At 38.5% G+C, this 27,406-nt stretch overlaps 1 protein-coding gene across 1 annotated transcript in view; it reads left to right on the forward strand.

Annotated features, from left to right (window-relative positions):
• Positions 1–26,722, forward strand: part of sf3a3 (splicing factor 3a, subunit 3) — a 38,943-nt gene extending 12,221 nt beyond the window's left edge. The window contains exons 8-17 of the mRNA XM_020534392.2: positions 2,629–2,767; positions 4,630–4,698; positions 9,554–9,621; positions 10,178–10,282; positions 11,375–11,444; positions 13,719–13,883; positions 15,456–15,566; positions 19,932–20,022; positions 22,184–22,239; positions 26,135–26,722. Of these exons, the coding sequence (XP_020389981.1) occupies positions 2,629–2,767; positions 4,630–4,698; positions 9,554–9,621; positions 10,178–10,282; positions 11,375–11,444; positions 13,719–13,883; positions 15,456–15,566; positions 19,932–20,022; positions 22,184–22,239; positions 26,135–26,212 (952 nt within the window). The 3' untranslated portion in view covers positions 26,213–26,722. The remainder of the gene's footprint in view (positions 1–2,628; positions 2,768–4,629; positions 4,699–9,553; positions 9,622–10,177; positions 10,283–11,374; positions 11,445–13,718; positions 13,884–15,455; positions 15,567–19,931; positions 20,023–22,183; positions 22,240–26,134) is intronic.
• The last annotated feature ends 684 nt before the right edge of the window (positions 26,723–27,406 follow it).

Here is a 27,406-nt window from a genome sequence, read left to right on the forward strand (position 1 = left end):
TGATTAGGAGTAATATGAGATGCTGGAAAACACAGAATGGTATTTTATCACTGAAAATAAGAAGCTAATGGTGGATATATTTATTGAACTGGCCAGATAGCTAGTGGAGTGCCACAGTCATCAACGCTATGGTCTCAATTGTTTACAACCTTTTATTCATTTGAATGAAGGAATCATTCTAGTCAAATTTGCTGCCTATACAAATATTGGAAAAGCAAATCTTGAGGGCACACAAACTGGAAAGGGGTGCAGATAGGTAAATTGAGTGTGAAGAAATTTGGCAGATGGCACATAATATAGGAAAATACGAAGTTATCCACTTTGGTCAGGAGAATAGAAAAGTGGTGTATTACTTAAATAGATGCTGCAATACAAAAAATACTGGGTGTCTTTGTATATGAAACACGCAAAGTTAGTGTACCGCATGTAATTAGGAAGCCAAATGGAATGCCTTTGTTTTGCATGAAGGATGGAATAAAATTGAAGAAAGTGCTGGTTGGAGCACATCTGAAGGGCTCTTTATTTAGGAGAGATATACATGCTATGTCGGTAGTTCAGAGAAGCTTCATCAGGTTGATTCCTGGAATAAAAAGGTTGTCTTCTGAAGAAAGATTTGAGTAATTTGGGCCTGTGTTCGTTGGCATTCACAAGAATTGAAAAAAATATAACATCCAGAAGGCAGTAAACAGGGGAATAGATACTGTTCTCTGTGGCCAGAATTAAGAGTCCTGAAGGCATTCTTTTCAGGTTGATAACCATTACAGTGCGGTTCCACAGGGATCATTGCTGAGACCACAACTTTTTACAATACATATTAATGACTCGGTGGAAGAAAGTAAATGTGCTGTAACCAAATTTGCAGATGACACAAAAATAGGTGGAAAGGCAGTTTGCAAGAGGGATACAAACAGTTTACAGAGAAATATTGATAAGTTAATTAAGTGGGCATTAGTTGGCATATAGATCATAATGTGGAAAAATATGAAATTGCTAATTTTGGAAGGGAGAACAAAGGAATATTATTTAAATGGAGAAAAAACTAAATAAGCTGCAACACAAAGGGACTGGGGGGAACTTGTATATGAAACACAGGAGGCTAGCACACAGGTGCAGCAGGTTATCAGGAAGATTAATGGCATGTTGGCCTTTATTTCAAGGGATTTGGAGTAAGAGTAGAGAAGTCTTACTGCAACTGTACAAGTTACTGGTGAATCCACATCTGGAGTACTGTGTACAATTTTGGTCCCCTTATTTAAAGAAAAATATCATTTCATTGGAGGCAGTTCAGAGAAAGTTCACTAGGATAATCCTTAGTATGCAGGGATTGTCTTGAGAGCAAAGGCTAAAGAGGTTGCGACTCTACTCACTGGAGTTTAGAAAGAATGAGAGGTGATCAGATTGAAACATATAGGATTCTTAGGGGTTTGACAGGGTAAATGCTGAGGGGATGTTTTCCCTCATGGGAGAGTCTAGTGTACGGTATCAGTTCGAAGGGGCACCAACTTAAGACTGAGATGAGGAATTTCTTCTCTGAGTGTTGAGAGTCATTAGCCTCAGAGAGCTATGAGGGCAGTGTCCTGTGTATATTTAAGGCTGAGATAGATTCTTGATCAGCAAGAGAATCGAGGGTTGTTGGGGAAACGCTGGAAAATGGACGCAAGGAATGTCAGATCAGTCACGATTCTGTTGAATGGCCGATTATGCTTAAGTGGCCGAATAGTCTACTCCTGTTCTTTTGGTCCTACAGACTTGGTTGAGGATATTTGCCCTGAAGGAAGAATCACAAACTAGGATTTGTAGCTGAGAATAAGAAACTCATCCATTTAAGACGGGGATGAAGAGAAGATTCTTCCATGTCATAGATCTCTTAAAATGAATTACCTAGAGAGCTGTGGAGGCTGGGACATAATAAATATTGTAAACTGAGCCAGTTTCTTGGACTATGGAGCAAACAAGAATTAGGGGATCAAGTGGAAAACTGGAGTTAAGGCCAAGAACATGAAAATAATAGTCTAATTAAATGATGGTACAGGCTGTGAGACTGTATGGCCAACTGCTGCTACTTTTTACATTATATCAATGCAGTTGTGAAATTTAAAATTTGAATAATTTATCTGGTAGTGATGTTGAATTTTGATATATTTCTGTTTTCACTTGGCTTAATTAGTCTAATTTTTGCACTAAAATTTTATTTATTTTGAATGTGAACACCAATTTGCCGCTTTGTCATTGTTTCATGTGTTCTGCAAATAGTTTGCAGTTTCTCAGCTATCAAGTCACATGGTAATGCAGAAAATGAGAGATAAAACTGGAGTGAGCACAATTTATGAAAGGTTTCTAATTAAGAAAGTCTTTGAAAAAAAACTAAAATACCCATGGATGGATTAAAGAAAAATGTTATGTATTCAGGAGAAACTACCGCAAAAATGAAATCCAAGGGCTACAACTTCTCATTTCACATCATTTAGGCTTTTGAGTCACAAATACATTTTTTTTGTCAATGCTTTGGTTTGCTTTAACTGGGTCAAATGTGAATCACTACCTTTTTCACTATTTACTATGGAGTTATTGTTCTTGAAAGTGCATGACTGGAAAGTTAAATTCCTCTGGATATTTTGATTCCTCTAGGTATCTGGAAATGTTGTTGGACTACCTCCAGGATTATACTGACCGTGTGAAGCCTTTATTGGATCAGAATGAGCTCTTTGGAAAAATACAAATTGACTTTGAGAAAAAATGGGAAAACGGCACCTTTCCTGGCTGGCCAGTATGTAATGTGTTAATTATTCTAGTGTAATAATATATTGGAGTAAACATGTTTGTCAAAATAAACTAACTAACTTCTTGACCACCATAACTTTGGAATATTTATATTCAGCGGCTCTTTCACTTGGTTTGGCCTCTCTCCTTCTCCTCCTATTCCAAAATTATAGAGTGATTTTCAATATTCCTAGACCATTGTGAAGCCAATCTCTACCAATCTTTTGCATCTGACAGTTAAAACTACAGAAAAGCACCACTCTACTGCTTATATAAGATAACAAGGTATAGAGCTGGATGAACACAGCAGGCCAAGCAGCATCAGAGGAGCAGGAAAGCTGATGTTTCAGGTCTTGACCCTTCTTTTGTTCATCCAGCTCTACACCTTGTTATCTCAGATTCTCCAGCATCTGCAGTTCCTAATACCTCACTCTACTGCTTAGTATTTGCAATTTTGTTTGTTTAACAAAGGTGGTAGCATACAAGAAAACATATTTCTTTCTTGTACATTCTGTACACTACATTATGTCTATTTTGTGTTCTGAGTGGGAGTTGTTAAGATGCTGAGGGCCAAATATTCCATTTTTAGGTCGAGGTGGGGCACGATATAAGAAAATAGTAGAATCAAATAAAATAGTTATAAAAAGATCCGGTTCTAGGAGCATTATAGAATTGCTAGAAAGAGTTTTGAATTGATACTGAGGTTTTTTTTAACAGTAGAATTTCTCTTTGTACCTTTTCTTCTTCTCACTTTGTTTTTCTCTTTATTTTTCTCTTCTCTCTTTTTCTTTCTCCCAAGTTCAGGGTGCTCTCCAGCCCCTAGGATATAACCAAGACAGCACTATCTGTTGTCTGTTGTACTCCACAAAGGTCTCAGGGGAATTATAGTGTGAACGTTCACTAAGAGCATCTCATTGAGTTTCTAACCACAAAATCAGCAAGATAAATATGGCAAGCAGGGGATTATGATTTTATTTATTGTTGAGACATGTACCAAGATACAGTGAAAAGTATTGTATTGCATGCTAACCAGACAAATCATACCTTACATAAGAACATCAGGGTAATAGAACAGAATGCAGAATATCGTGTTACAGCTACACAGAAGGTGCAGAGAAAAATCAACTCTTGTATATTAGAGGTCTGTTCAGAAGTCTGATAACGGCAAGGAAGAAGCTGTTCTTTAATCTGTTGGTATGTGTTTCCAACTTTTGCCCAATGGAGTGGTAACATCACTGGACTAAGTAATCCTGAGCCCTATGTTAATATCCTGGTGACGTGCGTTCAGGTTCCATCATGGTAGAGGGTGACATTTGAATTTGGTAAAAATCAAAAGTAAAAAGCTGCCCAGTGGCATCCCTATAATCACTAGATTGTCATAAAAATCCATCTGCTTTACTAATGTCCTAAGGGAAAGAAATCTGCTTTTACTTTAGCCTAGAAACAGATGTTAGTAATGTGACAAATCACTAGACTGTATATAATGAAGTAGTGGCCTTTATATAATGAGGAGGAAGAAAAGTTAAAACTTCACCCAGATCTGAATGATTCGCATACGAGGAACCCTGGAATTTCAGCAGTTAATGATGAGACTGCTCAAAACGTTTTCACACAATTGAACACTGGACTATAATGCAGATTAAAAGCATTTTCTACTCTATAACTTAAATGTGATTCTGAGTGTAGCTATCGTGTCAAACCTCTGCGCTGTGAAGAGATTACTTGATTGGGGTAAGCGTAAATCTGGTGGTTTGAGCTATGTCACCAAATCTCAAAATATTGCATGAAATAGTATGTCCATGTTGATAATACTTATATGTGAATTATTTATTTTGACTGAATTAATATAATTGTCATTTCTCTTGACAGAAAGAAACAAGCAGCGCCCTGACTCATGCTGGAGCTCATTTAGATCTGTCAGCTTTCTCATCCTGGGAAGTAGGTTGTCCTTTTACTTGTTTATTATTTTAATTCTCTCTGGTTTATTTTTAACCTTATGGTGATCATTATTCAAAATTTCTCAAAGTTAAATGTTCTGTGTCCTTAAATGCTTTTTTAAATGGTATTTCATTATGTTTGTAAGTGAAAATGTTTTACAACTATGTATTTTTAAAATGGCTGTATTTAATGTACATACATAATAGTTTGATAACTTTAAACTCTCTTATTTTCACAATATCAAGTAAAGAAAGGGACATGGAAAATATACTCTCTCTATTCTTCAAGTTTTTTAGTCTCTAGTATTTGTGTGAGTCTGTGGTGATTTCAGTTTGTCACATGCAAGTTTTTAAATTAATACACTGGTGAGATTCTGAATCACTTTTGCTCTAAAATCACCTTTGGCCAAATCAGTGTAGAGAGTGGACTAGATTTCAGTGGGGTTCAGATGATGTAAATTCTGGTCCATTGTGTCATTGTGGGAATAAAGCTCAGGAAGTGCTATATTATTGACACTTTTGTGCTATAATCACACTTCACTTCGTGACTCTCACCATGGTAAACATTCTGTCTTGTCCCCTCAACCTATTTTGTAGTGTCAAGTAGCAGTCCTTGACATGTCATGTAACTGATAATGTCAATAGGTGTCTAATGGTGGCTCTGAAAAGACTCGTACTGGACTCGAAATGTTCACTGTTTTTCTCTTCACAGATGCTGCCAGACTTGCTGAATTTCTCCTGCATTCTCTTTGTTTGTTGTATATTGGTGTGTTTGGATGGAGAGAATGGGCAGGGATGAGGCAAACCCTCTGATTTTTAAAATGCCGTGTTGGGGAGTGAAAAGTTTTACTACTCCCACTCCTTTATCAACAATAAAAATTGTGCTATTTCATTGTGGGCACCCTATGTATCCAATACCTTGTTGCCAATTTTCATATGATGATAAACAGTGAACTCTTCTCACTGTCAACCCCAATCTTCATCTTGCCCAGTGTTTGCAAGCATAATGTAATGATGACTGAATAATAGTCAAGTCCCTCAGACTGGTCAAGAAAGTAAAAGCTGTATGGGATTCATGGTAGAGGATCCAAGATCAGCCAAGAGGCATCAAGGAGAGGGTGGCGGTAGAGGGATATTTCTGTGACTGGAAATCTGTTTCCAGTCAGGTTCTGCAGGGCTCTGTGCTGGAGACCCTTGCTAATTTTGAGTTTATAAAAAAATTCATTCATGGGATGTGGCATTGCTGTCTGGGCCAACATTTATTGCCCATCCCTAGCTGTCCTTGAAAAGGTGGTGCTAAGATGCTGCCTTGAACCACTGAAGTCTATGGTACTATAGGTAAACTCACAATGCCATTAGAGAGGGAATTCCAGGAATTTGACCCAGTGACACTGAAGGAACAGCGGTATATTTCCAAGTCAGGATGATGAGTGACTTGGAGGGGCAATGCAGTTCCCGTATATCTGGTGCCCTTGTCTTTCTCGATGAAATTGGTCATGGCTTTGGAAGGTAAACATTAATGATTTAGGCATGTATAGGGAGCATGATCAAGACAGTTGTTAATGACACAAAACTTGGTGGAGTGGTACATAGTGAGGAGAATAGCCTTCAATAGCAGGTGGGTATCAATGGACTGGTCAGCTGAACAAAACAGTGACAAATAGAATTCAGCATGGGGAAATAGAGTTAATGCACTTGGGAGGGCTAACAAATCAAGGGATTACACTATGAATCTTAGGACTCTGGAAAGTTCTGAAGATCAACGGGCCTTGATGATCAAATCCATAGATCTCAGAAGGTGGTAGATAAAATGGTTGTGTAGGTATATGGAATACTTGCCTCTTTTAGGTGAGGTATGAAAAATAAGAGCAACGATGTTATGTTGGGACTGTATAAAACAGTAGTTAGACCACAACTGGAATGCTGTGTGCAGATCTAGTCACTACACTATGGGAAAGATGTGATTCCATTAGATAAGGTAAAGTTGATTTGTTCCCAGAGGACCATAGGGCTGCACTCTCATTAGAGAGAGACAACTGGTGGTGGTTTCACCTGAGAGTCATCACAACCAATTTCATCTAGAAAGACGAGGGCACCAGATATACTGGAACACCACTACCTCCAAGTCACTCATCATCCTGACTTGGAAATATACTGCTGTTCCTTCAGTGTTACTGGGTCAAAATCCTGGAATTCCTTCCCCCGCTATTGGCATTGTTAGTTTACCTACAGTATCATGGACTTCAGTGGTTCAGGGCGGCATCTTAGCACTAACTTATGAAAGGGAAGGGAGTGAAAAGGAAAGTCTTTCATGGCGACCTCAGCTGGAATTTAACCAATGCACTGCATTCTGCACCACAAACCAACCATCCAGCTAAGTCAACTAACTGAACCCCCCCACACCCCCCACCCTCCATTCTTCTAGAGAAGGTGCAGAAGACATTTACCAGGTTGCTGCCTGAATGGAAGGTCTGAGAGATGAGGAAAATTGGATAGGCTGGAGTTGTTTTCTTTGGAGCAGTGATGGTTAAGAGGGGACTTGATAGAGCCGTGTAAGTTTGAGGGGCATAGACAGGGTGGATTGACAGGCAGTTTATCCATTAGATGGTTCAGTAACCAGGGGACATAGTTTTCTACCTGTTACATTAAATCTAAGAGGATAGTTGAGAACATAGTTTTTTTTTTTTCACTGAGAGTGGGAGTCAGAAACACACTGCTTGAAAGGGTGGTTGAGTCAGAAACTCGCATAACATTTAAGCAGTATTTAGGTATTTGTTTTAATTGCCACAGTCTCCTTGTCTTTAGGTCAAGAACTGAAAAATAGAACTAGTGAAGTTGGATCTTTGTAGACCAGCATGGATACAATGAACTGAGTGGACCCCCTGTTCTATAAAGATCTATAAGCCTGTGAGGGGTACACAAGAACACAAGAACTAGGAGCAGGAGTAGGCGTCTGGCCCTTCGAGCCTGCTCCGCCATTCAATAAGATCATGACTGATCCTTTCGTGGACTCAGATCCACTTACCTGCGTTCTCACCATATCCCTTAATTCCTTTATTGTTCAAAAAATATATTTTTTTTTTTTTTTTAGAAGTGTTTACTGAAGTAGCATCAACTACTTCACTGGGCAAGGAATTCCATAGATTAACAACCCTCTGGGTGAAGAAATTCCTTCTCAGTTCAGTCCTAAATCTGCTCCCTCTAATCTTGAGGCTATGCCCTCTTGTCCTAGCTTCACCTGCTAGTGGAAACATCCTCTCTACTTCTATCTTATCTATTCCCTTCATAATTTTATATGTTTCTATAAGATCCCCCCTCAATCTTCTGAATTCCAATGAATATAATCCCAATCTACTCAGTCTCTCCTCATAAGCCAACCCCGTCAACTCCGGAATCAACCTAGTTGAACCTCCTTTGCATCCCCTCCAGTGCCAGTACATCCTTTCTCAAGTAAGGAGACCAAAACTGCACACAGTACTCTAGGTGTGGCCTCACCAGCACCTTGTACAGCTGCAACATAACCTCTCTGCTTTTTATTTCAATCCCTTTAGCAATGAAGGACAAAATCCCATTTGCCTTCCTAATTACTTGTTGTACCTGCAGACCTACCTTCTGTGATTCATGCACAAGGACACCCAGGTCCCTCTGCATAGCAGCATGCTGCAACTTTTTACCATTCAAGTAATAATCCTTTTTACTATTACTCCTACCAAAATGTATGACTTCACATTTATTTACATTGTATTCCATCTGCCAGACCTTTGCCCACTCACTCAATGTATCTATGTTCCTCTGCAAAGTTTCACAGTCCTCTGCACACTTTGCTTTGCCACTCATCTTAGTGTCATCTGCAAACTTTGACACCCTACACGTGGTCCCCAGCTCCAAGTCATCTATAGGATGTGTGTAGGAGCACAGACTGTTAGGAGCATGGATTTTGTCAGGACAACAGGGGCATGCCCAATGGTCAGAGAGCCAGTGGGGAACTTGCATCAGTTCTATATGGGATAGCAAGTTGTAGAGCTAGATGAACACAGCAGGCCAAGCAGCATCAGAGGAGCAGGAAAGCTGACGTTTCGGTTCTAGACCCTTCTTCAGAAATACTATGTGGGAGGCCTTAAGGAATCAGGTGTCCTTGCAGACTTAAGTGGCCACCATTGGGCATTCCCTATGCTTGAGGTTTCTGGTTGCAGAAGTGCCACGTGCAGTGTACCGGTCACTAGCAGGAGCAGTGGCTACCAGTGGCACTGTACCCACTCGGGTTCCAAGAACGTCATTGGACCCTGGGCCAGTGGTGATTGGGGTAGGACATGAGCCTCAGCATGGGGGACATGGAGGTCAAAGGCAAAGGTAAGGGATTGGTATTCATCAGCCCCACGATCCAAAACAAAGTGGCCAAGGGAGCTGTTGGGAGGCAACCAGCCATGCATTTCCCAATGAATCTTCATGGCGCTGTAGGTTTCAGTGGGCTGAGACGATGGACGTTGTTTTGTTCACCAATGAACCTAAATTATGTCTTGACACTGGTAGTTGGGTATCCCATGTCTCTGCTTCCATGCTTCGACTTAGTGAGGATAGGTTTCCTGCCATTGGGAGTTCTGTTGATTAAGTGAATCTGGCTGCTGTGAGTTCCACTGCGAGACTCTGCATCAACTCCATCCCTCGGTGTACTGATTGTGACTCTGATTTGATGACTGTGTTTGATTTATCATTTGTTTACGTCCCTTTTTCATTTTGATACAATTATAAAACAGTTTTATGAGAGTCCTATTTGCGATTGTATGTACTGAGCAGTTCTGTTTGTTTTTGAATACATAGAGCATTTATATAGTAAAAAATATTTTTTGAATCAACAGGAATTGGCTTCCTTGGGGTTGGACAGACTGAAATCTGCCTTAATGGCTTTGGGTCTGAAATGTGGTGGGTAAGTGTTCAGCTTATTAACAAATTACATGATTAAACACTATGGAGTAAAAATTCATCACAGGTAGTGGCACAAAACAAGTGGCATTGGTTCATCTGCCTGCTGGAAACAGCACTGGAGTTTTAATTCCATTGCTGTCGCTGTTTTACCCCACTACCCAAGACCAATATCTTCCCCATAACTGAATTTCAAAAGTTTTTTTCTTTAGAATAGTTTTTAACTTGTTTTTAGAAGGTTGGAAGATTTTTCCTGGGTTTGAAATTGGTGTTTGAAAAAGAATATAAATTTAATTTGTAAATTTGCACTTTAATTGTAAATGTTTGGAAACCACTCTGCAAAAGTGTTTAATTTCTAACTATTAAAATGTGGAATAATGTGAAAATATGAGCAGTTGATGTAAACTGATGTTCTGAAATTCACTGTCTGTAGGTTTGTAATAGTTAGGCTCTAAAATTAATGGGCTGCTGATTTTAAGTGCAGTTTGAAGGCTTTGAATATGTTTTATTAATGTTCTCTTCATTAACAGTGAAATGCATTTTTTTCTTGTTTTTTTCAGAACCTTAGAAGAGAGAGCCCAGAGGTTGTTCAGTACTAAAGGGAAGTCTCTGGAGGCACTGGACCCTTCACTATTTGCGAAGTCTAAATCTAAAGGCACTAAGAAGTCAGTAGAAAACAAAATTGTGTATTTGACCTGTGATGTATCAGGTAGACTATGTCCAGTTTTGCAGGAGACCCATTCTTCCAGTTTTCCTTCTCTATCAATCCAGCAGAACTCTCTTCACAAAATTTAAAAAAAAAAAAAAACCTGTACATCTTGCTGTAACTTATTCCCCTTCTCTTCATCTGAAGTTACTGGGGTTGAGTTCCATTGCTGTAATTCTGTATGGTACCTTGTCCATATATCTATCCATCCTTCATGTATTGGCTGAAGCAACGCATGTCAGTTCAGAACTGAGGTCTGAAGAAGGGTCACTGGACCCAAAGCATTGACTCTGCTTTCTCAAGGCAAATGGAATGTTTGCCTTTATTTCAAAGGGAGTGGAATATTAAAATTGGGAGCCTTGCAAAACTATATAAGGAATTAGTCAGACCACAGCTGAAATACTATGAACAGTTTCGTTGCCTTTATCTAAAGCAATATATATGGCATTGGAGGCAGTCCAAAGAAGATTCACTAGGTTCATTCCAGGTGTGGAGAGATTTTCCTTTGAGGAAAGGTAGAAAAGGATAGGTTTGCACTCATTGGAATTTAGGGCAATGAGCGGCAACCTTATTGAAACATTCAAGATTCTTGGGGAGCTTGATAGTGTAGACACAAAGTTGTTTCCCTCTGTGGGAGAGTCTCGGACCAAAGGTCATAACCTCAGAGGAAGGGGTTGCCTATTTAAGACAGAGGTAAGGATTTTTTTTCTCTGTCCAGAACATAGTCAATCTGTGGAATTCTTTACTGCAGAGGGCTGTTGAGGCTAGGTTGTTAAGTATTTTCAGGTTGAGCTGGATAGCTTTTATCTAGTCTGGGAATTGAAGGCTTATAGGGATAAGGCAGGAAAGTGGAGTTTAAGATTTTCAGAACAGCTACAATCTCGTTAAGTGGCAAGCAGACTTGATGGACTGAATAGCTTACTTCTCCTCCTTAAGATCTTGTATGTTCTGCAGCATGAAAGACGAAAGGTGATACCTCTCTGTATTGAATTGATATATTTTAAATTGCTGTCAACACAGGTAATTATTTTTTATTCCACTACCACTACAGGGACTCAGAACGCAACAAAGAAATTGCTTTTCTTGAAGCTCAAGTGTACGAATACATAGAAATTCTTGGGGTGAGTTTTCTGAGATTGTTGCTTTTCGGTTGACCGTTTGATTAGTGGGGCATATAATTTACTATGGCCATTGTTTAAAACTAAAGTTGATCACTTGTTTAGTTTTGTCTGAACTGATACTGGCTTTTATTCCAGGAGGCCAGTAGAGTATTATTTTGGTATATCTTGTGTAAAAGATTTAATTTAGCGTACTAATGGAACAACCAGATCGTATGAATTGTAGCAAAAGGATCTAATATCACCACAATTGTTGCACTGAAGTGTAGCACTTGTATTTCAGGAATGTGCTGCGCTTGGACTGACATTCCTTAGTATGCACATTTTATGTTACAGTTGCATTTAGTGAATTAAATATCATATTCATAAAAGGCAATAAATGTGAACTCTGAATGACCTGTAAACAAAATCTGTCAAATTTTTAAAAAACACAATGATTTAATGAGTGAAGCTGCATAAAATGTTTTAGCAAGAAGCTGTATTATTCTAAAGCATAGTAAGTTTTTAGATGATACTTTTCCAAGAGACATTAGTCTGTCAGCTAAACAGAGTTGCCAGCATTGCCTGTACCTGCATTTCTTTGGTTCCTGCAAGGGAAAGAGCATCGGTATGTTCATTGGCATTAACACAATGTAACTTTTAGGAGGCTGTTCTTTTGTTAAGATTTATGGTCTTGTTTTTCCAAATGATTTGAAAACAAGCCAGAATATAAATTTTAAATTAAGGTAAAATTTCACGAGAAAATTGTTATCAAGTACTTTTTTTTTAAACTCGGGGACACAGTACAAGTGGAACAATTGGGCATGAATATATTTGCATTGCAAATTTAAAAACAAGTTTGTTAAATTTTCTCCATCCAACATTGAGGCTTGTATTTTGTTTGCCTTTAACAGTAGTTGAGCTTGTTATTCCCAAATTATTTGAAACCAGGCTCAAATGACATCTGGTGGATTCTGGGGTGGTATGAACGTAAACTACATTTTTACTTTGGAACAAGATAGAATGCAAAGAGGAGCCCGAAGTAGCAGGAGATAATTATAGCAGCTTTATTTTGCTTGAGAATTTGAAAATGATGATTAAAGTAAAAAGATTTGACTGATGCAACAATGCTAACAATTGTTTTGAATTATAATGGGCAAAAATGTTCTCTAACACAAAAAGATAACAATTTTAATTTCCTCTATTGGCTTCTGATGAATATTCAACTGGAAAGCATTTGACTCTCAATGGCTCAGCACTGGTTTTTGCAAGTGATTTTTCCAAGCTTTTAACACTGGTCATTCTTAACTTAACCCACAAAGCAGTGTAATGTTTGACTTTCCATAAGTAACGCCAGAGGGAGGTTACAAGGAATTTATTAAAACAGCATTTCACACAATCTTGCTGATACTAAACAATTTTTTAAGATGCTTCTAATATATGTTTTTAACCTAAGCCTGAAATTGCCAAGCACATTTCAACTTGCAAAATTCGCTGACCAAATGACAATTCACCTCTCTCCAATTGACTGTTTGACATTGTGACCTCAAAGAGGGAAGTCTTCACCTGAACAGAATTATTGTGGATTATGTAGATTAATATTCTTGCCCTTATCAAACCACACATTCACATTGCTGTAGTACTGTGTGCAATTCACTAGTATATGATACAAGTTGAATTACATTACACAGATGTTATTTACAATCATTTGTTCTCAATAGTAACAGTCCTCTTGCATTATATTTATACTTTTGCAAACTAACTCTTATGTATTCCATAAATAATCCTTAAAACCTGTTAGTGGATAATTCTACACAGTCAGCTGTAGTTTATTCATCAGTTGAAATCTGCACATAGTTAGCTCATTGTTGCTATAATATCTGAGAATTCGGACACATGATCATTGCTGTACTTCAGTGAGTGTTTTTTTTTTGTTCTATAAAAGGTGGCTGGTGATGTGGGACTTGTGCAGCTCTAAGACAGAATTATTGGAGGGCAAGACGTCATAACTCAAAAATTGAATGGGTGGCGTTTTTTGAAGATGCTACTAACAAAATTAGTAAAGGAGAGCCGATAGACCTGTATGCTTAGATTTTCAAAAGGCTTTTGATAAAGAAAGGTTAAAGCACATAGGATAAGAGGTAATGTACTGGCATGGATTAATGATTGGTGAACAAATGGAAAACCAAGATAAGGAATAAATGGGTCATTCTCACGTTGGCAGATTGGGACTAGTGGCATACTGCAAGGATCACTGTGGCTCTTTGAGTGTTCATTTTTTTTTAATCCACTTGACAGGAACAGAGACAGCTCACCAGAGAAAACGTACAACGCAAACAAGCTCGGACTGGTGAGGAACGAGAGGAGGAGGAAGAGGAGCATGTCAGTGAGAGTGAAAGTGAAGATGAGGAAAATGAAATAATCTATAATCCCAAGAATCTGCCATTGGGTTGGGATGGCAAGGTGAGTTCAAAGAAAAATGGTCAAAGATCATACTTCCATTCTCTGGTAATTTTAATTGATGATTAAATAATAAGCCAATAGAGTGTTGTATGATCTGAGTTTTAATTTTGACTGCTGAGGTTCCAGTGAATCCCATTTTAATCCGCATTCTTAATAATCCATGTTCTGCTGTCTTTTTATCTCTCCATATACTTTCATGATTCTAATCAAAACATATTTGTGAGATTTGATAAATGGCACTGTGTCAAATCTATATCCCAAAATGTTAAGCATTACATAAAGGAAAGAGAGTGAATTGCTGTGTAAATACGCAGAGCCATAATATATTTTATATTTCATAATAGGACCTGATCATTGATCAGTGAGGAGTCTTCCTCACCCTCGAAATTGAGTACTGTGCACAACAAAGTAATTGTGCTGTAAGTGCAGTACCTTCCAAGGTTTTAAAAAAAAAAAGTAAATTTAAGGTTTTGTCAAAAAAAAATGCTAAAGGCCAGGTATTGCATTCCTCAAAATGATAAACACTGGAGTCTGAATACCAGAATATCTGAGGCTGAGTCCTAGAGGTAAGAATATGAGAACAGGAGTAGACATTCAGCTTTTGAACCATTTCTACAATTTAATGAGATCATTGCTGAAATGTGGCCTAACTCCATACATCTGCCTTTGACCCATGTCCCTTAGTACCTTTGCTAAATAAACTCTTAGTTACCTCAGATTTAAAATTAACAACTGATCTCGCATCCACTGCCATTTGCAAAAATTAGTTCCAGACATCTTCCACCCTTTATGTGGGGAAGTGCTTCCTAACCTCCCTACTGAATGGTCTAGGCCTAATTCTCAGACTATGCCCCCTAGTTCTAGAAATCCAACCAATGGAAATAATTTATCTTTATGTACTGTCTTTTCTTGATAGTATCTTGAAGACTTGGATCAGATCATCCCTTGACCATCTAAATTCTAGAGAAAACAGGCCTGATTTGAACAGTCTCTCCTTGTAACTTAGCCCCTGAAGTCCAGGTATCATTGTTGTAAAAATACATTGTACTCCCTCCAGGCTAGTATACCCTTCCTAAGGTGTGGTATCTAGATTTTCTTTCGGTACTCCAAGTGGGGTTTACCAGGGTTTTCTATAATTGCAGCATAATTTCTGCATCTTTGTCTTCTAGTCTTCTAGAAATAGAGTTCCTTAAAGGTCGCATGAAACCATCTTTTTTTTTCAATAGTTTGAAAGCTTAGTTTTGTCACTATATTGTGACGTATCTAATACAATTAAATATCAAAAACTAGTAGCTTCGCTTATGTCTAGGCTGGAGTTTAGTTAGTAACGAGAGTTTTGTAATAGTTTGATTTTGGAGCAGGTTGTGGTATTTTTGTTTAAGGTGGTTCTTTGTGTTTAATATGGCATATCGATGATACTTCAGTATGCTGTAACAATTATTTCCCAGCAACCAGCAATGCTACTGAACACCAGTAGATGGCAGAGCAAATTAATTTGTAATTCATTATGTATAATTTTGCATTGTAGTTTTATCATTTTATTTTGTTATGACTCTGTACTTTCCATTTCAGCCCATTCCATATTGGTTGTACAAGCTGCATGGTTTGAACATCAACTATAATTGTGAAATCTGTGGAAATTATACATACAGAGGACCCAAAGCATTCCAGCGCCATTTTGCTGTAAGAATAATGACTTGAACTTCATATGTAAACTTTTTAACCTCTGTAAATACCTCTGTAGGGATGTTTTTAAACTGGTTATATTTTCCTTCTTCTGGACTGTGTACTAATTCCTAGACAAGGGACTAACAATTATGATTTCTTAATTAGTGATATACCGAGGCATTCTGGGCCATGCAGACCTCTTCCCCTGACACCTTGGGAAACTTCTGCTTGTTGCACCTCAAATGGAGAATTGCACATCTAGGATCTTAATGCTTTTATTCTTAAGGTGACAGTCTACCTGAATTGTAATTTTCCTTATTGCCTTTCCTTAAACAACGTTGCATTTAGAACTGAGAGGCTAAGGGGAAAACAAATTGCTTTTAGACTCTGTGCATGTGTTCTAAAGCTGTGTGGGAGTGATTTCAGTCCACACTTCCTGTAACAACGTGGCAAAAATTGGCAAATCAATCATATGGAGGTTGCATTAATTAATTCGTGGGCATGTTCTGTCATGAGCTCAGGCAAAGTAGACTCATGGGAAGGTGCCTGGTCTCTGCTTTGCAGTTACGTGGAGCTCCATCAGTCTACTCTTGATAGACAGTAAAGTAAGGATATGTGTTGACAACAGTTTTATCGAGCAGCACTGGCTCAGCAATAGCATGCTTGCTGATGCTTAGTTTGAGTTCTGCCAGGAATTTAGCTCTTTTGTCCATATTTGAACAAAGACTAGTTCAAATATGGACAAAAGAGCTAAATTCCAGAGGTGAGAGTGACTACCCTTGACATACTAGCTGCATTTTACCCTTCCTATTCATCATAGAATCCCTACAGCGTGGAAACAGGCCCTCCGGGCTTAAATTTATCTTTTTTTTTTAAACCGTGCAAGGTGAAGTAGATTCACCACCAATCAAGGGCTTACTGCCCTTGAACAAAAACAAAGTTGCTGGAAAGCTCAGCCAGTCTGGCAGCATCTGTGAAGGAAAAAACAGAGTTAACGTTTCGGGTCCAGTGACCCTTCCTGAGAATTGATGGTGGCTGGGAAAACGTCAGTTTATATGCAGAAAAAGGGGAGGGGAATGGGGTAGGGAGTAAACAATATGATAGAGCCTAAAGAGAGAGAAGAGCAGTTGGAAGACAAAGTTGATAACGATTAGCCTGGGAGGGTGAATAGTTGTTAGTGGGGACTATTAGGGACTAATAACAGGTAGTGTGTAGTCATTGATAGTCCCCTTTGGCCCAACAAGTCCACACTGACCCTTGGAGAATCCCACCCAGACCCATCCCCCTATAACCCACCTAAGCTACACACCCCTGAACACTAAGGGCAATTTAGCATGGCCTATCCACCTAACCTGCACATCTTTGGACTGTGGGAGGAAACCAGAGCACCTGGAGGAAACCAACACAGACATGGGGAGAATGTGCAAACTCCACATTTGCCCGAGGGTGGAATTGAACCCGGGTCCCTGGCTCTGTGAGGTAGCAGTGCTAACCACTGAGCCACCATGCCGTCTAATAGACTTGTGGTCATCATTAGATTCTTAATTCCAGATTTTTCATTGAATCTAAATTTCTCCACCTGCCGTGGCATGATTCGAACCCAGGTCCACAGGATGTTACCTGGGTCTTTAGATTAATAGTCTAGCAACATTACCACTAGGCCATCCAGATGCCTTTTACATGTTGTAGTTGTACCAGCCTCCACTACTTCCTCTGGCAGCTCATTCTATGCATGCGTCACTCTTTGCATCAAAGAATTGTGGGAGGCGATTGGGGAGTTGGGGTGGGTGGTGGGGGATGTCTTCTTGTTGAAGTCATGCCTAGCATAAAGTCAGATGGTTGTAGTTGTTTGAACTGAATTATCTGAACCCCAAGACGTCTCTGCAGATGTTGGACTGTTACAAATCTAACCCCATTATTCAATATAGGAAGCAGAAATAAAGCAAAATTAGGTTAATTAGCTTAACATCAATAGTAAGGAGAATGCTAGACCCTAATACAAAAAAAAACTTAATAAAAGAACACTTGGAAAGCCTTAAAGCGGTTAGATAAAGTCAGCATAGGTTTATGAACAGGAAATCATGCTTAACTTATCTACTAGAACTGTAATTAGTAGAATGGATTAGCAGAGAACCCATAGATGTGTATTTGGATTTGTTAAGGTTAACAGGCTAAGGGACAAACCTAAAGTACACAAGATTGGGGTAATATACTAGTATGGATTGAAAATTGGTTACAGACCTGAAGCAGAGCGAGAATAAATTGGTCTTTTGATGGGTGACCGGCTGTGTCTTGTCATGTCCCAGAGGAATCAGTGCTTGGGCCCCAGCTATTCACAATATCCATAAATGACTTCACGTCGAAATGCGGTGTTGGGTTGGGGTGGAACAAAGTCAGAAGATATACGATACCAGGTTATAGTCCAACACATTTATTTAAAATCGCAAGTTTTCAGAGTGTTGCTCCTTTGTCAGGTGAAGTGACAGTTACCTGATAAAGAAGCAGCACTCTGAAAGCTTCTGATTTTAAATAAACCTGTTGGACTATAACCTGGTGTCTTGTGACTTCTGACTTATGAATGATTTAGATGAGGGAATCAAATGCAATGTTTCCAAATTTACTGATGGCACAAAACTAAGTGAGATTGTAACTTGTTAGGAGGGTACAAGGAGGCCTCAGGATGATCTAAACGAGTTGTGTGTGGGCCACAAATGGCTTATGCAGTATAATGTGGATAAATGTGAAGTTTTACATTTTTGTTGTGAAAATCCAAAAGGCAGAGTATTATTTGAATAGTGATACATTGGGAAAAATGGATGTACAAATGGATCTCAATGTCCTTGTACACCAGTCAATGGAAGTGAACGGGTAGCAAGCAATTTGGAAGGGACAGTGTTGGCTTTCACTGTTACGAGGATTGACTCTAGAATAGGGATGTTTTATTGCAGTTATACAAGGCCTTGGTGAGACCACACCTGGAGTATCGTATGTAGTTTTGGTCTCCCTACCTAAGAGTTGATATACTTATCATTGAGTGCAGCAAAGTTCATTAGGCTGATACTGGGAATTTTTCATATTAAAGGCAACAAGGCATGTGGAGAGAAAGTGGAATAATGATTTAAGATAGTGGATTGACCACAATCATGTTGAATGATAGAGTAGGCTCAAAGGGCCAAATGACATTCTCCTGTTAAAGTTTTGCTGTAGCTTACAGCAGTGACCTAGGCCCAGCCATCTGCAGCTGCTTCATCAATGACCTTCCCTCCATCCTAAGGTCATTGATGATTGCACAATTGTCAGTATCATTCACGACTCCCCAGACATTGAAGCAGTCTGTTTCCAAATGTAGTAACACCTGGACAGTATCCAACTTTGGGCTGACAAAGTGGCAAATAACATTCATGCTGTACAGTATCGAGCAATGACAGTATCTAACAAAGGAGATTCTAACCATCACTCTTTAACATTCAATGAGATTGCCAACACTGAATCGCCCACTGCAACCTGGGAGCTACCATTGACCAAAGAACTGTGCTAACTATGTAAGGACTTTAGCTGCAAGATGCTAGGAATCCTGCAGTGAATAACTCCCCTCTTGATGCCCAAAAGCCTGTCCACCATCTACAAGATACAAGTAAGGGGTGTGATGGAATACTCCCTACTTGCCTGAATGATTGCAGCTCCAATGAGACTCGAAGTTTGACACTTTCCAAGATAAAGCAGCCCACATAATTGGCACCAGATCCACAACACCAATGCACAGTAGCAGCAATGCATACATCTACAATATGCACTGCTAAAAATTCACCACAGTTCCATAGACAGTACCTTACAAACCCATAAATATGTCTAGCTAGAATGACAAGGGCAGCAGATATATGGCAACACCACCAGCTGCAAGTTCCCTTCCAAGCCATTCACTATACTGACTTGCAAATATGTTGCTGTTCCTTCACTGTCGCTGGGTCAAAATCTGAAGTGCTCTCCCTCATGGCATCGTGGGTCTACCTGTAGCACAAGTACAAAGCAGTTCAACGAGGCAGCTCACCACCATCACCTTCTCAAGGCAACTAGGGATGGATAATGAAAGCTGGCCCAGCTGACAATGTCCGTATTCCCGTGAATGAATTTTCTTAAAAATCTGAGATCAAGAAATCTTGGCTGCAAGGATCACAAAGATGTGGGCATGCTGTACCTCTCAATGGTGCATTAGCACAGTCTGATTTCTGATATCAGTGACACTGCTATTGATATGATTGAATAAATTGTTATCACAGCCAGCTGCTGTTCAGTAAATGGCATGCTATTAGATAGTTTTAGGTTTGCTTAAGTTTCCTCTATTACTTACTGTAAATGTGGATCTTCTTGTACAACTTTTAGGAATGGCGCCATGCTCATGGCATGAGGTGTCTTGGAATCCCTAACACAGCACATTTCGCAAATGTCACCCAAATTGAGGATGCTGTATCCTGTAAGTATTCTTCTATTAAATTCAGGTTTAATCACAGTGTAAACCTTCACTAGTCCAAAGCATTTCCTAGAATGATTATTAATAATTCATTACCGCTTTCACTGGTTGTATATATCCTATATAGCCACCAATATCAGACAAATGATACTGAGCCTTTGTCATTACAGAGGCATTGCTTCAAATGTGTGGAGTGTTTAGTGATTTTGTGCAGTTCAGTATTTTACCCAAAGTTAACAGACCTTTTAAATTGTAATGTGTTAACAATTACACAAGATTTATTACTTTCTGTAGCCAATTATAGTTTTAACATCCAACATCCATAATGGGCAGATAATTTTAGCAAGGATGCAGCTGTGAAACACAAAGCCTATTTTAAACCAAAGGAATGCTGGAAATATGCAGCAGATCCATCAGCATCTAAAATGAAAAGGCAAGTTAATGATTCACGTTGCTTATTATTACATCTATCCATTTGTTCTGTCGAATATTGATTTTCCAAGTATCACCAGTTATAAAACAAGTTTCAGAAAGAAATGTAACTTTGGCCCTTTACAATCATTTCAGATTGTTGAGAAGATGTTTTATATTTGTCTAAGCCAATAGCCAACAACAAAGTTTATCCTACAAACATCATTTTTAATTTTCTGCTTTTTCAACCACCCAAAAAAGGAAAAAGTGACAAGCAGCTTCTTAAAACTTTTTGTTAGAAAATATAAAAGTAATATAGTATTTCAAAAATGTGCTCTAGATACTAAGGGAAGTAAATCTACTGTCTAATCCATTTTCTATCTTAAGTCCTAAACTCCTGAAAATAAATAAATTTGAGAAATTGGAGGATTTGCAACAGGGGAATTGTATATTTTAAGAATTACTAAATAATTTAGTTTCATCCCTTCAACAAAGTTCATTTGTGGTCCATCTTTCTCCTACCTTTTGCTCTGCAATTTTGTATTCCTGCATGCAGCATCATTGACAGATAAAAGTTCACATCCCTTTCTAATTAATGCAAAGTCTCTGAAATCACTAAATTGTAGTAGCAATGACTGAAATGTTCGTCTTAGATTTGTTCATGTGGGACAGTGCATCTCACCAAAGTAAGCCATGTTTTGAAATGCTGCTGCACAGTCATAAGACTTTCCTCTTCACTTCACTTCTTTTTAAACATTCATTTCACTGGGGTTCTTGTATTCCCTGGTGGGGTAAGCATTGTGTAACATGGGTACTGAGCTTCTTGAAACAGGAAAGTTGATGGTTAAATCCATACTCTGCTGATTTAACAGATCATAGCAATTGAGATCTTGTAACTGGCAGTGCTAGCCCACTTTGAGGCAAAACGATGGTTGTGATTTCAGCTTCAAGTTGTTCTACATTTGTATTGTTTGCATATAAAGGCATTCTTCATAGGTAGGCTCCTTGTAGGGTGACTGCGTAAACAAACTTCCATGTCTGTTGAGTGAAATTTTTGTGATTCTAATATTAAAAGTTATATTCCAAGCTTCTAAACTCTTTTCATGAACATTGGCTGATGTTTGATTTCAAAAGTCAATTACATTGTCTTTTTCAAAAAAAAGCTAACCCTCCCTGCTTACTCCTTGTGTTCTAATCCTAATTTCTATTTGCTATTTTGATTCTTCACTTTGGTACACCCAGAATGGTACATGCATTCAAGTAAAAAATTGCAGAATTTCTTATTTCGTTTAGTTCTCAAACCATCAGCCATCTGTTTTTGATGTAGTTCTAAAATCCAGCTTCTCCATTTTTCTGTTGTTATTTCTGCTACCTAAACAGTGGCAGAGTACAAAACACATAAATTTCACAGTGAAGATCCGTGATCAGGGCAGCCATGTTGAAAGCTAGTCAGAGGATCAGCCTTAAGTAAACACAGTGGATTCATTTGTTCGTTTTTGGGTGAATATGAGATTCTCTACTGAAACAATAACAATGCTAATTTTATTTGCTTGCCAGTGATTAATTAGAACCAAAGTGCTACCTGTTCCAATACCATTTTTAATTTTACCTTTTAAATCAAAAAACAAGTTGGATGTATTTGAACAAGCTTTGACTCAGACAATTTGAATTTTCTGTGACTGGCCTAGCTTAAATAATTCACGCTACTGTCCTATTTGGACAAGAACAATAATAACTTTCTTTTTCCAATTAGTGTGGGCGAAACTGAAGCATTCAAAGGCAGCAGAGAGATGGCAGCCAGACACAGAGGTAATTTTATGTAAATGAGCTATTTGAGGTGTGAATGAAGCATATTACTTAATGCATCCTACTTGCTGCTAGTTGTGTTTTCAAAGTGGTTGAGGATGGCCCAGTATCGCATCATGTAACCATGCAACCAGGAGAACTCAAAACTGTATAGTAGAAATTCATGATGTACACTCATTCCTCATTATCCACGAGCGAAGGGCCACAGATCTCCCTCTGATAACAAATGTGGATACCATGAAGACCTTCTCCTGTATACCCAATACATCTCCCAATTGCCCCATGATGTGGTAAAATCATTAATATGCACTAGTAAACACATTGATGTTTAAATACCTAAAAGGAATATTAGTTAACAAAGAAATTTTTAAAGTAGCATTAGAATGTGCATACATTTAATAAAGTAACCCTGAGAAAGAGGTGCTAAAAAATTACATACAGTATGGTATGCTCATAATGATTGTGATGTTGACAGCAAGACAGGTAAATCTGGTGATGAAGGTGAAGTTAAGGCTGATATTTAACAGCCAACAGCTGTTTGACCTATGAGACTGAGACCGAGAACAAGATATTCTTCTGGCTTTGTGACTGGTATGGTTTTTGTAAACAATATCGTTTTGGGGAGATGTGATGCCTTTTTCTTTCTTTTAATTCTCAATGAGCACATTGTACAGTTCAGTTGAAACTATATGTATGAATACACTTGTGCAGAGGAATACATCTGTACGTACTCCAGCTCTTTTGGAGGTGTTTCAAAGCCTCTGGAAAAAAATTGGGATTGGTTCTGGGGCTAATCTTACAAGGACACAGATTGCAGGTAGCAAATCAACAGATAACAAGGACTCATTTTTAGTCAGCTTCTGAAAAAGACATGGTCATTACTTGTTTTATTGGATAGACCTTTGTAGCACAGATCAAAATCCAGACATGGAAGACATTAGTATAGATATCCTAACTGCTGTTACAATGAAACAATTAATGGGGTTAAGACCCAATAATTAGATCTTGAAGTACATTGGAGGGCATTGGAAAGACGAAAGGTGAAGCTGGGAAATGTGAACCGGTTATTCAAATAATTTGTGCCCTTATTTGGGGGACTTCGTTGCAATGTTTGAATGTTCTACTAAAGAATTCAGGCTATATTTATCCTTCAGTGAAACATCATGCCTGCCATTTGATAACTAGCTCATAATAGAAAGGGCAGTTACTTTTTCATAATTCTAGGTATTTTTGAATCAACTTTTTGAGTTTACATTATATATCTTTTGAGCAGTTGGGACTTGAAAGAAGTAGTGACACTACCACTGTACAAGGCCCCTTTTATACAATTATGTAAATTCCCAATTCTCAATATTTCCTCAACAACATTCAGAATAGTCACAATATCATGTAACATGTACAGTACAATGCCTGTTTTAGCTGAGAGATTTGTTGTCAATGGTTGGCTGGTTTCGCTGCAATCAGTGTCAGCCTATTCTAGCTATCTTTACTAATTAGGAAACTGTAGGCACTTTTATAATTTCCTGGCAATATAATTTCTGAATAGTAACCAGTCTGAGAAGTCATCTGTTTACAAAACCCACTTATTCAAAAAATGTCACATCCTCCAACCCTGTTGTGTTATGAATGCAGCTGCAGTAAATTCAGCTGTTCATACTTATTTAGCTTACCACCTTATTTTTGAATCTAGTTCACCATTTATGTTTGGTATTTGCTATAGGAAGCATTTCCTACTTTGATGCTCATTCAGGTTCTAATTTACATTAGTATTTGTGATTTTGAGCTCTCACCTTTTGAATGGCCTGAGCTATTTGAAATACCAGTTGTTCCTAACTTTTACTCAATCAGTTTTATTCAGATGGGCTGATGTACGCTTTGTTGATCCTTGGTAATTGAATTGATCCTCACTAATTTTTATGACTAGAAGTTTCTGAAAATTTTACAAGAATTGCTCATTGGCAATCCGCCAACTCAGTGGACTGCACAGTGGTTCACAGTGCCAGCAACCTAGATTTGATTCCAGCCTTGGGTGACTGTCTCCCGGTTTCCTTCCACAGCCCAGAGATGTGCAGTTTAGGTGGATTGGCCATGCTAAATTGCCTCATATTGTCCAAGGGTGTGCAGGCCATGGATAATTTGGGTTTATGAGGATAGGGTGGGGAGTGTCTGGGTGGGTGTTCTTCAGAAAGTCAGTGCAGACTTGATGGCCCAAATAGCTTCTGCCTGCACTGTATAGATTCTATGATTGGGTCTTAGAAAACTAGTGGAAAAAGTTTGCATTTGTAGCTTCATAACTAAACCACAATCTGCGTTTTTCCTGCATGTATTCGTGTCTGTAGCCACTTTCATTCAGCATTTACTTGGGCTTTGGGAAATTGGAATTGACCAGCTTCGGGTAACAGGGCAACTATGTGGCCCACTCAGAGTCTCGTGTTTTTTTTTAACATTTGCACCAAGTCCTGTTTCTCAATGTGTCAAAACATTATTTATATTTGAATGTAAAATATGGTGAAGTAAAAAGTAGTTTTAAAAGCCTTGCATTTGATATTGTTCCTTTTGATGTCCTTGGAATGTCCCCAAATGCTGTACAGTCAAGGTGGCACTTTTCCGGTATGATCGTGGTTATATTTATAGACAAGTGAAGCAGGTAATTTGCAAGCACCTGTAAAGAGCAGTTAGGTGGATGGCTAGTCAATCTGGCTGTGATGTTGGTTGAGACCTCAAATGTTTGCCCAGACACCAGGAAAGTTTGCCTTGCTCTTTCTCACATCGAGCTGTGACATCTCTTGCGTCAATTTGGGACCTTGGTTTGACATCTCACCCAAACAATAACCCTTGAAAAAGTGAGCTATCAAGGAAGTGCTAGAGATAGTAGGAACTGCAGATGCTGGAGAATCCGAGACAACAAGGTGCAGGGCTGGATGAACACAGCAGGCAAGCAGCATCATAGGAGCAGAGAGGCTGACGTTTCGGGCCTAGATTCATCAGAAGTGCTAGCATTTGTTATGTAATCAACCCATTGATTGAGAGTGGGAGTTGACTTTTGGCACTAAATAAAAACCGAAAGAACTGCGGATGCTGTACATCAGAAACAAAAGCAAACTTTCTGGAAAAGCTCAGCAGGTCTGGCAGCATCTGTGAAGGAAAAAACGGAGTTAACATTTCAGGTCCAGTGATCCTTCCTCAGAACTGATGGTGGCTGAGAAAATGTTAGTTTATATGCAGAAAAAAGGGGAGGGGAATGGGGTAGGGAGTATACAATAGGATAGGGCCTAAAGAGAGAGAAGAGCAGTTGGATAGACAAAGAGTTGATAACGATCAGGCTGGGAGGGTGAATAGTTGTTAATGGGGACTATTAGTGACTAATGACAGTCACTAATGTAGTCACTAATAGTCCCCATTAACAACAATTCACCCTCCCAGGCTAATTGTTATCAACTCTTTGTCTATCCAACTGCTCTTCTCTTTCTTTAGGCTCTGTCCTATCGTTTACTCTCTACCCCATTCCCTTCCCCTTTTTTCTGCATATAAATTGATGTTTTCCCAGCCACCGTCAGTTCTGAGGAAGGATCACTGGACCTGAAACGTTAACTCTGTTTTTTCCTTCACAGATGCTGCCAGACCGGCTGAGCTTTTCCAGCAACTTTGTTTTTGTTCCTGACTTTTGACACTGGTTAGTGCCAACAACTGAGTCGAATTCTGAGAGTGTGATTATAGGTTCAGTGATTCTTTCATGGTCCAAAATAGTATTGAACTTGTTTTCTTTTAAAGTATTATATAAATTTGGTTCCGAAATGTGAAATTTGGCTTGCAATCTCAATAACTGTTTTGAGAATAAAAGCAGAATGCTTTCAGCAAGACAGTGTTTTAACTAGTTACTTGTATTCTTACATTACAGGAAGAATATGAAGACTCAAGTGGAAATGTAGTTAATAAGAAAACCTATGAAGATTTGAAACGACAAGGGTTGCTGTAAACTGTATTGAACATGAACTTTATTTCATTCTCCAATAGTAGTTATCATTCAAAGATACTTTGTTTACGTTCTCCCTCTCATTAATAGAAGGACTGTGTCTCGTACTGTCCAATGTCTTTATTGAACTCAAAAGGCTGTAAAAATGTGATGTCTGACAAATTTGCATAATTTTGTGTCTGATGGCAACATTAACTTTGCAAAAGTGGTACATTTCATAATGTTTTGTGGATTTTGCTTTATATCTCTAAAAATAGGTATGGAAGATCATTTCTATTCTGACCAGGAAAATAGAAACCCTTGGTGGTAGTACAGGTCTCTTGTTAGTGGACATGAGACATTTAAGATTAGGCTTAAATTTGATGAACAATATAATTTATAGTAAGCAATATTCTTTGTTTAAAAACAAGTTCTGTTATCCTGTACTTTTATTGTCACCTTGCCACAAATTTCTGTATTTGACATTTTCTTCACAAATTTAATAAAGAAAAATTGTGATTTTTATTATCTTCAGATCTGATTTTAAACTTTTTCTTTTGCAACATTTTATTTGAAGCAAGGGGCAAGATTTAACTGGGTACAGAATTTGATGACCATATAATGGTAAATGAATGTTCTGCTTGGGTGTAAATAATATGGTGATTTATGGGAAGAATACATCCTGAGTTGTACATCGCTGGCCATTTTGCATTCCTCTATGGTGATAGCATCATAGCTTCCTGCTACACCACAGCTATTTACTGAGCCTGTCAGACCCACGCTAACTCCTTGCAAGAGCTAGTCTCACTCCCTTGCCCTTCTCCCATAGCCTTGCAGTTTTTTTCCCACTTTTTAAGTGCAAATCTAATTCCCAATGTAGAGTACAATCGAACCTCCCAAAAACAACCTTTTAGCAGGTGCATTCTGGATATTAACCACTTACCACAATAAAAAAAAGTTCTCCCCCAGTCACCGTTTGGTTATGTTGCCAAAACTGTGCACTCAGGTTTTCAATCCTTCTGCCATTGATAATAATTTTCTCCATATACTGTGTCAAGAAATCTCAAGATTTACAAAACATCAATCGGATTTTCTCTCGTTAGCCTCGTGAAAGTGGGAGCTTGCCACTTACTTTACCATGAGTTCCAAGAAATTGTTAAATTTATTCTATTAAAACAAACTTGCCACCTAATGTCAGGGTTGGTGCACAACAACCTA

This window comes from Rhincodon typus, chromosome 27, assembly GCF_021869965.1.
Source record: "Rhincodon typus isolate 14 chromosome 27, sRhiTyp1.1, whole genome shotgun sequence".
NCBI classification, from domain to species: domain Eukaryota; kingdom Metazoa; phylum Chordata; class Chondrichthyes; order Orectolobiformes; family Rhincodontidae; genus Rhincodon; species Rhincodon typus.